Below are 13,156 nucleotides of genomic sequence, written 5' to 3'. Positions count from 1 at the left end.
GCTGACATCCTGGGTGGCCCTTCCTGGTGTCACCATGCACACTTGACACTCAGTGCACCCAATCCTATTGCCACATCATGTGTAATATTGGGGAGAAAGAACGGAAAGGGGGTGTACGTCCACGCCACAGACTCTTTACACAGCTCCTAGGGCAGAGCACCAACATCCCCCCAAGAGCAAGATGGTGACCTGGGACCATCAAAACCAGGTCTGTCTCCCACAGCCAGCCAGGCGCTACACTGGAGGGCTATGAGTCACTCCCCCAGCAAGCCCTGGTACCAGTGATGGGGAGGTCAGCTGACTTGGTCCGGTGGGGGATGAGAAGGCTTGGCAGAGGCCTCCCCAACAGCATCTGCCATCTCCAGAGCCAGAGCAGGGGTTGACTGGTGAATAAAAGGCTGGTGTGGGTAAATGAGGAACACTTCTGATACATCGTGTCACGTGCTGGGCATATTGCAGCCGTCCCCAAGCCCCATGCGTATGTTTGTCGTTGCTCAAGTTAAAACATCAACAAAATGGGTATTATATCCCTGGTCTTTCAGGAGACCGAGGCAGGGGGATAGCTAAAGAAAGCCCTGAATAAAGTATACTGGAGAATAAAGTATCATTTAGCATCCTATTCGACACCCCAGATGCTCGCCCTCCTGCTCAACCGTTTCTCCCCCTACCTGGAGCTCGTCACCCATGTGATGGTCACCGGTTATGTTTGTTTCGTTTTCCATTATTCTGTGACCTGTATTTTAGATCCGTGCCCAAACCGCATACTGGCATTTAACTCTATGGAGTCTTGGGGTGTGGGTTCAGTGGCTTGCGCTTTTGCTGAACACTGTAGTGCCTGGTAGCCCTCGTGATTCATCTTCACCGCCGTGTAGTGTCCGGTAACCGCCTACTTGGAGGGCTGAACGAAATGATGCCGAAGTCCTTTGTGAGTCTCCTCGGGGGCGTTTGTGGAGTTTGCTATCCCCAGCGGTCAGAACTAACTGCGGTCAATGCGTTGTGTCTCTGGCAGCTCGCCGGCATCGCAGTGCTTGCCATTGGACTATGGCTGCGGTTCGACTCTCAGACCAAGAGCATCTTCGAGCAAGAAACTAATCATTCCAGCTTCTACACAGGTGAGAGGGAGAGGGTTGGCGCTTCAGCTCTGGAAACCCCGTGCTGACCCGGGGCCTAGGGCCTGGAGAGAGAAGCTGGCCACATGAACCAGCCCTGTCCCTTTCAAGTTGGGCGGCTTAGTGAGCGTGTGGAGCTGTGTCTGTGCTGCCTTTGCGTCTGACTCTTGTGGTTCCTCCTCTTGCCAACTGAGTTTGGCATCTTGACCACTCTCTGATGTGAAGTTGTCTGGCAAGGACGTCATCGCTCCTGAGGGTTTAGGAGCCTCGCTTCACATGCCACGGGTGTCTCCAAACTAAATTGTTATCTTCTTAAGTCAGAAACCATTGTCCTAAGTGCATCTGCAGAGCCCGGACGAGACGGACGCCCCCTCCCAGTCTCTCTCCAGACCTGCTAGATAGACAATCAAAATCAAGATTAATGGGGATGGAAGTGGAGGAGCTTGCAGGAGGCCCTAGGAGGGATGGGAAAGAGGAGCTAAGCAAGAGAGCCCAGAGACAGACAGAGAACAGGGAAGAGAGAGAAGAAAGAAAAAGAAAGGCGTGGGCTGGAGAGCTGGCTCAGCAGTTAAGAGCACTGCCGGTTCTTCCAGAGGACCGACCGGGGTTCAGTACCCAGCACCCACGTGCAGCTCATAACTGTCTGTAACTCTGAGATCTGACACCCTCCCAAACACACAGGCAGGTAAACCACCAATGCACATAAAATAACAACAACAACAACAACAATAATAATAATAATAAATAAGTAGTAAACGAAAAGAAGGGAGAAAGAGAAGTCAGTCAGTGGACCAGAGAGACCATTCTGGCCTTTGGGGAAAACTGCTTTTCCCTTGGAAGGGTTTCCACTTTCATTCAGTAAGGTGGGGCCCGTGCTAGCTTCCGCCAGCCAGTAGCTTTCTCTACACAGGTTCCTCGGTCCCTTCTGGCTCCATTCAGCCCCTTTATCTTCCTCTGTGAGAGGAGACCGTCTCATATGATGGCCGGCCTGAGTGAACTCAGCCTTTGGTTCCCCCTTCGACTCCAGGCTGCCTGATTTAGAAGTAGGAAGCCCCCTATTTTTAGGGTGATCCTGTCAGTGCCATCAGACCCAGCGTGAGTCGCCACTTCCTTTCCACCCACCAAAGTTATTTTTACAAAAGACAAGAAAGCATTCTGACAGGGTTATCATCACTCTTGTAGGCAGCAGGGACAAAGGGCCATGGCTCCAGTCAGCCTTCCCTTCCCGTTCCCCCTTTGGCCAGACTTGGTCAGGTAGACAAGGAGTCTCTAGGGAGGCAAGCACCTGAGCTCTCTGTCTAGATCTCCTTCCTGTTTTCCGGCCCTTTGTTCTTGTTCATTGGCAGTGGTGTGGGGAAGGCGTGAGTGTGTTGCCCTATGGTTGGGCAGAGAACAGTGGGTGGTTTATGGTTGGGCCTTTTGTTTTCTTTTTCTTTTTCTTTTAACTACAAGCAGAGTTTTTAGGGAGCATGTTTCCATAGTGCCCTGACTTGTTTTAGCAACAAAGCTTAGATTCTGCGCAGGAATGCCAGGGAGAGTGGGGGAGGAGGGAGGGTGTGCTTCTCTGCTGAGTGAAATAGCATAGCAGGGAGAAGGTCCTGAGAGGAGCCCTTCAGACTCCATGCATTCCCCAGCACATAGGGGAGCTGTGAACTCACTCCCTAAGGATGGCAGATCCAAGGCAGGAAGGCTATCCTTTTGGACCAGGAGCAGGTACCTTTTCAGGCTGATCTCCTGACCAAGTCCCCGAGTCCTCCAAAAGAGCTCTGACTCCCTAGGCCTCCCTCCTGTTGACTGCTGCTGATCACCCATTAATCTTCCCAGCGTTCAGGACTCAGGCTAAGTCTGTATATTTTTAGATGTGGGAAGAAAGATTCTCACTGGTGACTGGGTGACCTGGGAGAAAAACCACTGCCATGTCTGAGCCCTTCCTAGTGTAGTTCACTGGCTTCATCTCTGAAACTACAAGGAGTAGGGATTATCTCCCATCTCACAACCTGAACAGCCCAGACACCTGCCCAAGCCTCTTTTCCCTAGAACATAAACGCAGCCCCTTCTGGAATTCTCCATGCTGCATGACCTGGAGGCACCCTTTATAAGAAGTGACCACCACTCCTCTTGGCCAAGAGCAGGGTAAGGCTCTCTGAGCCTTTTAATGTCACACAAATTGAGGCTGAGAGAGAAGCCCTGGTGAGCTGAGGGTAGGTAAGAAAAATGTGCCCTGGAGCAAAGAGCAGTTTCCTAGTGAGTGGAGAGAGAGGAGCTCAGTTCCGAGGGATACCTGGGGTTCTAATCCTCCCAGTTGCTACAGAGACAAAGTGGTCTTCAGTAGTCTTCCCTAAAGAGATGGAAGGATGACAAAAAGTACTTCAGTAGTCTTCCCTAAAGAGATGGAAGGATGACAAAAAGTAGAGTCCAAGCCTGCGGCCCCTCACTGGAGGCTGACATCCTCAACTCTGTCAGTACCCTTAGCATTGGACCCCGTTAGCATTTTAGTGGTGGTTGCTGCTGCCGCCGCCGCTGATGATGATGGTGATGATGGTGGTGGTGGTGATGATGATGGTGATGATGATGATGATGATGATGGTGGTAGTGGTGGTGGTGATGATGATGATGATGATGATGGTGGTGGTGGTGGTGGTGGTGGTGGTGGTGATGATTGATGATTTGGGGGAGGGAGGCCCCTGGAGACTGAACCCAGGCAAGGCACCCCTCTGTCATCGAGCTATATCCCTCGCCCTCTTTTCCTTTAAGACTTTGAGACAGGGTCTCCCTGAGTTGTTCATGCTTGCCCTTGAATTTACTCGTTGATCTTGACCTTGTAGTCTAATGCCTCAACCTCTTAAGTGGTTGGTATTAAAGGCCTATGCTGTCAAGCTTTCTAAGAGTTCAGCTTTGAAGATGTCCTTCTGATTCCAGGGACAAGGGGCCAAAGACACTAAAACATCAGGGAGCTGAGTGGTACCTAGTTCTGGACCCTACCTGGACAACCATTCTATTTCGGCTGAAATTGTTGTCCCCGGGCAAAAAGGGCCAAGGAGGCTTTGTCGTCCGGGTGCCCTTTCCCATTGGACCGAGAGCAGCCCTTTGTGGGAACCACAGCCCTCTTAACACATATGCTAGGAGTACGGTCTATACCCAGACTAATGTTTCTGGCCTGACAGGCTGGCCAACCCTTGCACATGGCCACCCTCAGACCAGCCGAAGTATGCAGCTGACTGTGCAGGCAACCTTTTTGTTCAGGTTTCCTGAGGTGAGGCCACAGCTTGCACAGTCTCAAGAAAAGGTGTGTGGTAAGGCAGAAAAGCAAGACTTCAGATCAGCTGATGATACCTTTTCCCATGGAAGGGCCTTCTCTCCAGTTCAGCCCTGGTAGATTCATCCTGTCAGTGGGATACAGTCCCAGGCTTACAAACATGTCAAACGTCATATGTCCTTCCAGAACCATGGCCAGAGTGAAGGAATTTAGGAGGTATGGCCACAGGCCATCAGTGTCCACCCATCCTTGGGACCTTCGGGATATAAATGTTCTCTGTAAGGTGGTCTCCCTGCACTGGGTATGTAGGCCAGGCTGGATTGTTGTTCATTTTCCCACCTGAACCCGGCATGGCCCATGGACCTACACTTCTCTGAGGGTTCCCATGCCCAGCATATGAAATGCCAGTGACTCCCTTCCGAATGAGAGTAACCGGCCATGGGAGAGAAGGCAAGAATGAGCTGAGGTGGGGGAGGGAGTAGAGTGGGGGCCAATTATTTTGGGGATAATGACCCTAAGCAAGGGGGCGTGAGCCCAGACGAATAGTTAAAGGGAAGTGCTTATGAGTTGATAGAGCTGGGCTTTTTTTTTTTTTCTTCTTTTTTTTTTTTTTTCAGAGCTGGGGACTGAACCCAGGGCCTTGTGATTGCTAGGCAAGCACTCTACCGCTGAGCTAAATCCCCAACCCCAGAGCTGGGCTTATGTGTCTTCCCTGGCCTGAGCTCAGAGCCCAATGCACAGGTGGGACAGAACACCCTCCTTCCTGTGCAAAGGGCACACTGACATATGCTGCTGCCACGCCAGTCCTTCCTCCCTCCACCCCATTTAAATAGATCTATAATGTCAGCCCAAGGTGGGGGGGGCAGGGAGGACACGTTCAATAAACAGCCCTTAAGCAATTCAACATGGAGATCCTGAAGAAGGCCCTCTGACGCGAATAAATTTTTCCATGAGTCAGACAGAAAGCTAACATTCACTCCTTTTATAAAAGGGAACACTTTGTCATTTACCACCGCCCGCCCTTGCTGACAAGCGCGGGGTGTGGGGTTGTGAGCGAGCCACTTGGCTTTCCCAAAAGGAAGCAAGGGACAGTTCTTTTCGGAAGCCAGCCAGGCAGCGGGGAGGAGCTCCGAGGTGGTGCTCAGAAATGAGCACTAGCCTAGCCTTGGCTCCCCTTCAGGAAGCCATGGGTTTGAGCTCTAGCCCCTCAAGGCTAAAGTGGGGGACAGAAACAATGCAAGGCTCGCATTGGGCCCATGACTCACGAGGGTTGGGAGACCTGCTTCCCAATGAGCCACTCTCCAGCTTAACTGCCAAAGTTTCTGTCTTGCTCCTGACTAGCTAGAGAAGGGTAAAGAGAACAAGATTTAAAGCCAACAGACCTTTCGTTTAAAGCCTTTCTGGAGTGGATCTGTCCTATGAACTGAGATGCCCGTTAGGGGAACATTCCCTCTGTGAGAACTGCTCTCTCTAATGCTCACTGCCCTGGCCTTGCTGGGAGTCCAAGCTCCCAGGCCAGGGTGTGGACTCCGAGAGAATGCAGGTTTGTTGGCACTTGATTCTGTTTCAGGTGCTTATTCATCCTCTTGGTCTCTTAATGCCCCTCCCCATTTACTGAGCCCCTGCTCTGCAGCTCAAAGGCGTGACCTCATCCTTCCTTGTCTCGCCCTGAGAGGACAGTCAGAGACCAGGGCTGTACTACTACCTCGCTCCGTGGTACCCCTTTGGCAGCTGATGCACGGGACTGCACTGCCTCCCATGTTCAGGCCCCACTACGTTTGGCTGGCCAGAAAGATGACTTGAGGACAAGCTGCATTTGTCCCCTTGCCCTGTCTGGGCCAGGCATGCACAGAAACAATACCCATATTCATGCACTGTGGGGTTTGCCAGGAACCCCACGTGACTTCACATCACAGCGGCGATAGGAGGCGAGAGAGACACAAATGCCCACTGTGTGTGCTCTGCTCTGTGCTCCTATGAGCATCAGCTGCAGGCCGGTCCCACGGTCTCCTGCCTGCCGAGTCCAGCCCTGCGCTGCAGATGGGGGACAGTGAGGTCACTGTGGCACTTGTCAAACCTCATCAGCACGTAGCGCGCTGTGCACCAGGAGAAGACGTATCTCCCCCTCTCGTTTTCAGCCCATTTGAAGTGTCTCAGATCCCAGTGGGAGAACAGGGAGAGAGTGTCAAGTACATAAAAATCAATAGTTACCTATGCCTTACACTGTTGAGATTAATAACAGTTGGCACTGTGTGTGTGTGTGTGTGTGTGTGTGTGTGTGTGTGTGTGTGTGTGTACTACCTCATTGCACACATCACAACAGTTCCAGGAGACTGTACCATTGCACTGTTGTCTTCTCTTTTTTCGTGGTACTAAAGATTGAACCCGGTGCCTCTATGCGCGCCCCCACGCCCAAGTCATTTCTCTTAAGTTTATGTGTGCAGATGTAGGAGTCCAAAGGAATGCTGGGTGTCTCCTGTGCTCTCCAGGTCCTTGAGACAGGGCCTCTCATGAACCTGACTCCTTTTCAGCTAAGCTGACCAGCTAGCCAGCTATCTCCCGGGATCTGACTGGCTCCACTTCTCAGCGCTGGCGCACACATAACCTGGCTTTTTAATGTGGGTGTAGGTTCTGGGATCTCAAACTCAGGCCATCATGGGTGCATAGCAGACATTCTTAGTGAGCTATTTCTCTACCCCAGTCACCCCATATTTTATTTAAAAACAAACAACTTGCCATTTCTTCTTTTCTTTTTTCTAAGACCGGGTCAGTACCTAGCCCTGGCTGTCTTGGAACCCACTATGTAAAACAAGTTGACCAGGAATTCACAGAGATCCATCTGCCTCTGCCCCTGCCCCTGCCCCTGCCCCTGACCCTCCACTGGGATTAAAGTTGTGTTAGCTGGACATAGTGACTCACACATTCAATCTCAGTCCTTGGGAGATTGGCAGAGACAAGTGGATCTCTGTGAGTTCAAGGCCAGCCTGGTCTACAGAGAGAGTTCTAGGATATTTGGAGCCACATTCTGAGACCCTATGTTGGAGGGGGAAAAGGAAACAAAAGAGAAAGAGTAGAAGGTGTACCACCACACCTGGCTGAGACGTACATCTTTAAACCCAACACTCGGGAGGCAGAGTCAGATGGATCTCTATGAGCTTGTGCCAGGACAATCTACATAGTGTTTCAGGCCAGCCAGAACTTACTGAAGAGCCCCGTTTCCTCAACATATATCCACCCACGCATTCTGGGCTTTAAAGATGAGGCTCTTGATATGTCACTGTAGCCTTCTCAAGGTTGGCGAGAGCATGGTAGCAAGACGGGAGGCATTGTGTAGTGCTTGTGCAGAGGGACCCAAGTTCAATTCCTAGCACATATGTTGGGTGGCTCGCAACTGCCTGGAACTCTAGCTCCAGGGGCTGCAGCGCCCTCTTCCAGTCTCCAAGGGCAGCTGCATTCATAAGCACATATATCAACAGAGACATATACATAGCTTAAGAATGAATATTAAAATACAATACGTATGGAAAGCACTACAACCTCTCTTAGGACAGAAGGGGGCTTCACAAAGGTAGTCCTGCTCAGCAACTATGGCTTCTCAAGAGTGTCACTGCAGGTTAGACTCTGGGCATAGCCGTGGTGATCTGGAATAAATGTATCCAGGGCTGGTCTACTCTGGTTCCAGATCCAGGGATTTGCACTGTCTGGGTGTAGGCAAGACTTCAGGGGTCTTAACCCTCTCTGCCTCCTCCCCAGCAACCACTCCCATTGAAGGCTGAAGGCACGATGTCACCCACTCTCCATAGTGTGATGAATCCTTTCACCCTTAATCTAGAGTAACTTCATTCCAACCATAAGATTTTTTTCCAGATGGACTGACAGGATTTCATGACAAGCACATGTGTGTGTGTGTGTGTGTGTGTGTGTGTGTGTGTGTGTGTGTGTGTGTGTGTGCGCGCGCGCAGTGCAAGGTGCCTGCAAAGAGGGCATCAATTAGATCCTGGGAGCTGAAGTTTCAGGCATTTTTATAAGCGCTCTGGTTCCCATGATTAATTACACAAGTACTCTTAGCCACTGAGCCTTCTCTCTACCCCACAAATGCAGTCTAACTAAAGACACCCAGCAGATAGTAGCAATGTTGGAACCAAGACAAAGCTCTTCTGATTTGATGCCCACTCATGTGCCATTTGTACTAGAACAAGAAAAACTCCTCTTGCCAGCCTGGCGGTGTGCAGAAAGGATTTCTGGAGGGATCGATGGTATTCTCAAGTCCCAAACCGTAGTTTGAGAGGTCTCAGTAATTTAGCTCAAGTGCATTATCCTGTTGGGAAGAAAGTAGCAGACTGAGCCAGGGATTGTCTCCTAAGAATCAGAGAGTTCCTGTCCTCGGGCCCAAGGATAAGGTAGATTGTTGATGTGGTGGAGCAGAGTTCTGGGGGAGAGGGAGGGGAGGGGAACCAGAGGGCAAGGTGGAGCACGCTGTTTTGTTAAAAAAAGGTCTCCTTCCCTGGAGCGGAAGCTATCAACAAGGAGGCATGATGAAAGCTCTAAGAGGAAGAGGCCTGGGCCTCCACACTGACGTTTGCAACCTTGTGTCTTTTTCCCCTCTCCTCCCTTCAGGAGTGTACATTCTGATTGGAGCTGGGGCCCTCATGATGCTAGTTGGTTTCCTGGGCTGCTGTGGAGCTGTACAAGAGTCACAGTGCATGCTGGGATTGGTGAGTATTCCTTCTGTACTCCCAGTCTCCAGCCTGTCTTACCCTTAATCCCGTCCTTTCCCAAAATGTCACCAGGCCCAGTGCACAGGATGGGTAGAACAAGTGGAGTAAGGAAAGGGCCTAGGCTGCTGGGCTTTGCTCAGCCTTTCAGTATCCGTACCTCAGGCCCAGCCCTGTCTGCCTGGCTCCCACCTTCTAGGTAGCTAAATGCCAGGACTCCATTTCTGCCTTTCTCAAAGGCCATGTTTACTCTCCCCTTCCCCCAAGTCCACAGGTCCTTTTGCCTTCTCTCCTTCCTGTTTCAAAAATTGTTTCCCTCATGCCCAAATGCCACAGAGTGAATGTGCTGCCTTTGTGCCCTCGTTCTCGGTGTGTGTGGGCGGTGGTGTTTTATTGCTGCCAGACTCCAAATAACACCCCAAGCACCAGTTTAGGGTCAACGGATCACATTTTCCCCCCGGAATGCCATGGGCTCTCTGCTTTTTGGTCACCCTCTTCCTGCCTGTTCATCTGTGCCACCCGCATGCTAACTGCTCTACATCCCTTTGGTGTCCCTGACTGGCTTGCTGGAGTCCCTCTCACCACATCCCCTGTGTCTTCTAGTTCTTCGGATTCCTCTTGGTGATATTCGCCATTGAGATCGCCGCAGCCGTCTGGGGCTATACCCACAAGGACGAGGTAGGTGTTTCCCCTAAGAATGCTTGGGTCCTACAGCGATTTGAGGTTCTGAGCTAGGAAGAGGGTTGACAAAGATCGAAGGGTCCAGGCTAGTCACTTGCTTGGTTTTCCCCTCAGCATTCAGTGTGTTCCCATATAAGAGCAGGACACACAGTCGGTGGGACTGGGATTGTGGGGCTAGCCTGCCCTGTGTGGCCAGCACATGGTAACCATTCAGAACTATTACTCACTTTGGAAACCATTTGTGTGTGATGAACCCATCTTCGTGCCTGACAATCACAGCCAAACAGCCCTCCCCCACTACTCCCCGAAAGGTTGCTCAGAACACCATGGCTTTCTGTAATCAGCAGAGACTCCCTTTCTCTAATCCGTCAATACGTGCTACAAACACCACACCAGATGCTATGCAAGGTCCCCGAGTATTTCCAGGTCCCACACCTTGAGGAACTTTGCCATCTAGTATGGTGGGAGAAAGATGTTTGACAAACATCACACTAGCCATTTATAACCAAAAAAAAAAAAACCAAAACCCTTGAGATTTAAAAAGATTGTAAAGAAAGGACTGTGGATCTAGACCATGAATGAGATGGGGCGTCTTGGGAGGAAACGGGAGGAGTGGGGACCTTCTGGGCGACAGAAGGGGCCAAGCGTGTGAGTTTAAGTTTCTCTGGTGAACTCTCAGGACGTGTAGGCCGGACTGGAACACACCAGTGCAGCATTTAGAGGCAGGGCCTCTAACATTCTTCAATGAGAGAAGAAGCCCAGGGGCATCGAGGTGGGATCCCTGTTTTCAAAAATCTATCCAACTGATAAAAGAATTTACGAAGGGATAGAGGCCGGGGATCCCCAGTACCACACCACCACCTCAAAAGAAACCCAGGCAAGATGGCAGACTCCTGTAACCTGGGCACTTTGGAGGCCGAAGCAGGAATGGTGCCGAGAAAGGCGGTACGGTGGCAGTTAGCCAAGTGCTTGAAGAGTATCCGTGAAGCAGTTTCTGAGAAACCCATCTCTGCTCCTTTGTCTGTCCCTTGTAGGTGATTAAAGAACTCCAGGAGTTTTACAAGGACACCTACCAAAAGTTAAGGAACAAGGATGAGCCCCAGCGGGAAACACTCAAAGCCATCCATATGGCGGTAGGTCACCTCTGTAGCGGAAACCGCTGACCCCTCCGGTACATCCCTGCAGGGTATCCACACTTGGGTATTTCTACACGGGGCTGGCATGCCTCTTTTAACTACCTTTTTGTTTTTCTCATCCCTCCTCCCTGCCGTCTCTCTTCAGTTGAACTGCTGTGGCATAGCTGGTGGTGTGGAGCAGTTTATCTCGGACATCTGCCCCAAAAAGCAGGTTCTGGAATCCTTCCAGGTTAAGGTAAACTTTGAAGCAACCCTCTGGCACCCTGCCCTGCTGCTTAGACAAATACCCACAAGGCCTAGCTTGGGTGAATTTAGCAGCATTCCTCCCAGGGGCCCCTTTCCTCAAGTGGCAGCGAGACAAAAGCCAGATCAGAGAGGGAACAAAATCCCCTAGCTCTCACAGCTACAGGCACCTGGGACCTTGCACACTGCCCAAGGCCCAAGCCTTAAAGGAACAAGCAGACCCCGTGGAGGGTAGGTATGTCTACTCCTAAGGCTTTAGAAACAGTTCCTGGTTGCTCAGTTTTCCTTAATCCAGAAGCAGAATTATAAAAGTGACTCTCCACAGCTGCATGGAACTGGACCCCAGAAGAGCCTCTGTAGTGGCAGAATGCTTGCCGGGTGGATGAGGCTCCAGGTTCCAGCCCCAGAACTGCCAAAAAGAGAAAGAAAGGGTTGTGTGTGTGTGCACGCACTATATCGAGTTGTCTGTTCTTCTGGGAGATACACACACCACACACACACACACACACACACACACACACACACCACTCATATAAAAGTAAATAGAACAAGGAAAAGACCTCAAACCTCTCCCTTCTGGCCACTCATTCCAGTTGGCCCTTCAACCACGAGGCCTCCCAGAATGATTCAGGAGTCAGCAAAGAAGAGTTACATACACCCCCAAAGTGAGAACTGTTTCTGACCCGTGTGTCTTGTTTGCCTCCCTAGTCCTGCCCGGATGCCATCGATGAGGTCTTCCACAGCAAGTTCCACATCATTGGAGCAGTGGGCATCGGTATCGCCGTGGTGATGGTGAGTGGCAGGTGGTCCCGGGGGAAGACTCTTGTTAGCTGTGCCCAGGCACTGTTAGAAGTGCTGTCGGGTCAGAAGCACTCCTGGCTGACCTGGCTAGGGAGATACACATCAGGATTTCCTTCTTACTACTAGGAAGTGAGAGCCTTCGGACTGCGGCTCAGAGGCAGCCACTTGGCTGGAATGGGCAAAGCCCTGGGTTTCAATCCCATCCCTGCAAAGCACAGAGGGTGGGAAGAGTCCTAACCCACATGCTGTGTTGGAAACACTGACCTTAGGATCTAACGCTGCATTTCTCTAAGGAATTACCTCAGCAGCTGACTGTCAGAGTCCCCGTCCCGCCATCCTTCCTGCCATCTGGCCCTCTTCTCTCCTACATCAGTACCCTTCCCCGACCTTGCTGCTTTGGTCTTGTCTGAACCGGGTGATGCTCCTTCCCTTCCAGTCAGGCAAACCGCGCCCCTTGCTGTCTTTGCAGATCTTCGGTATGATTTTCAGCATGATTCTGTGCTGCGCCATCCGCAGGAGCCGAGAAATGGTCTAGAGTCTGACCCAACCCCGAGCAGGAACAGTGGCTCTGAGGACAGTCGGGCCATTTGTTTTTTTTGCCACTAATATTAGTATTCATTACGCATTTCTAAACAACAGTTATTCTGTGTTTGTCTTTTTAATGCTTTATTCATTATTGACATTTGTAGTAGAGGGATCCGGGGGTTCGGTTCATTTTGATTTTTTTTTTTTGGTTGTTTATTTTTGCTTGTTATGTTAAGCAAAAAATCCTGCAATGAAAGGTACTGTATTTGCCAGACTCTAGACATAAGATGTTGTACATAAAGAGAATTTTTTTGCCTTTAAATAGATAAAAGTATCTATCAGATAAAATCAGGTTGTAAGTTATATTGAAGACAATTTGATACATAATAAAAGATTATAACAATGTCTAGTATTGATTGCTGGTATTGCTTTCTTTAAATTAGTTTTTAGAACTGCTGGGGTTGAAGCTTGGATTGAATGAACTGAGTGGATTTTTTTCAGCTTTTTTTTTTTAAGATTTGTTTATTTATTATACATAAGTACACTGTAGCTGTCTTCAGACACACCAGAAGAGGGCATCGGTTCCCATTACAGATGGTTGTGAGCCCCCATGTGGTTGCTGGGATTTGAACTCAGGACCTCTGGAAGAGCAGTCAGTGCTCTTAACCACTGAGCCATCTCTCCAGCCCC

General features: G+C 50.4%; 1 protein-coding gene across 1 annotated transcript in view; it reads left to right on the top strand.

The window, feature by feature from the left end:
* Cd9 (CD9 molecule) overlaps positions 1-12,878 on the top strand; it is a 32,715-nt gene extending 19,837 nt beyond the window's left edge. The window contains 7 exon segments of the mRNA NM_053018.1: positions 1,010-1,112; positions 8,983-9,080; positions 9,684-9,758; positions 10,796-10,894; positions 11,043-11,132; positions 11,849-11,932; positions 12,411-12,878. Coding sequence (NP_444177.1) covers positions 1,010-1,112; positions 8,983-9,080; positions 9,684-9,758; positions 10,796-10,894; positions 11,043-11,132; positions 11,849-11,932; positions 12,411-12,476 — 615 coding nt within the window. The 3' untranslated portion in view covers positions 12,477-12,878.
* The last annotated feature ends 278 nt before the right edge of the window (positions 12,879-13,156 follow it).

The sequence above is a fragment of the Rattus norvegicus genome, chromosome 4, assembly GCF_021556685.1.
Source record: "Rattus norvegicus strain SHRSP/BbbUtx chromosome 4, alternate assembly SHRSP_T2T, whole genome shotgun sequence".
Lineage (NCBI taxonomy): Eukaryota > Metazoa > Chordata > Mammalia > Rodentia > Muridae > Rattus > Rattus norvegicus.
This window is presented reverse-complemented; position numbering and strand designations above follow the sequence as displayed.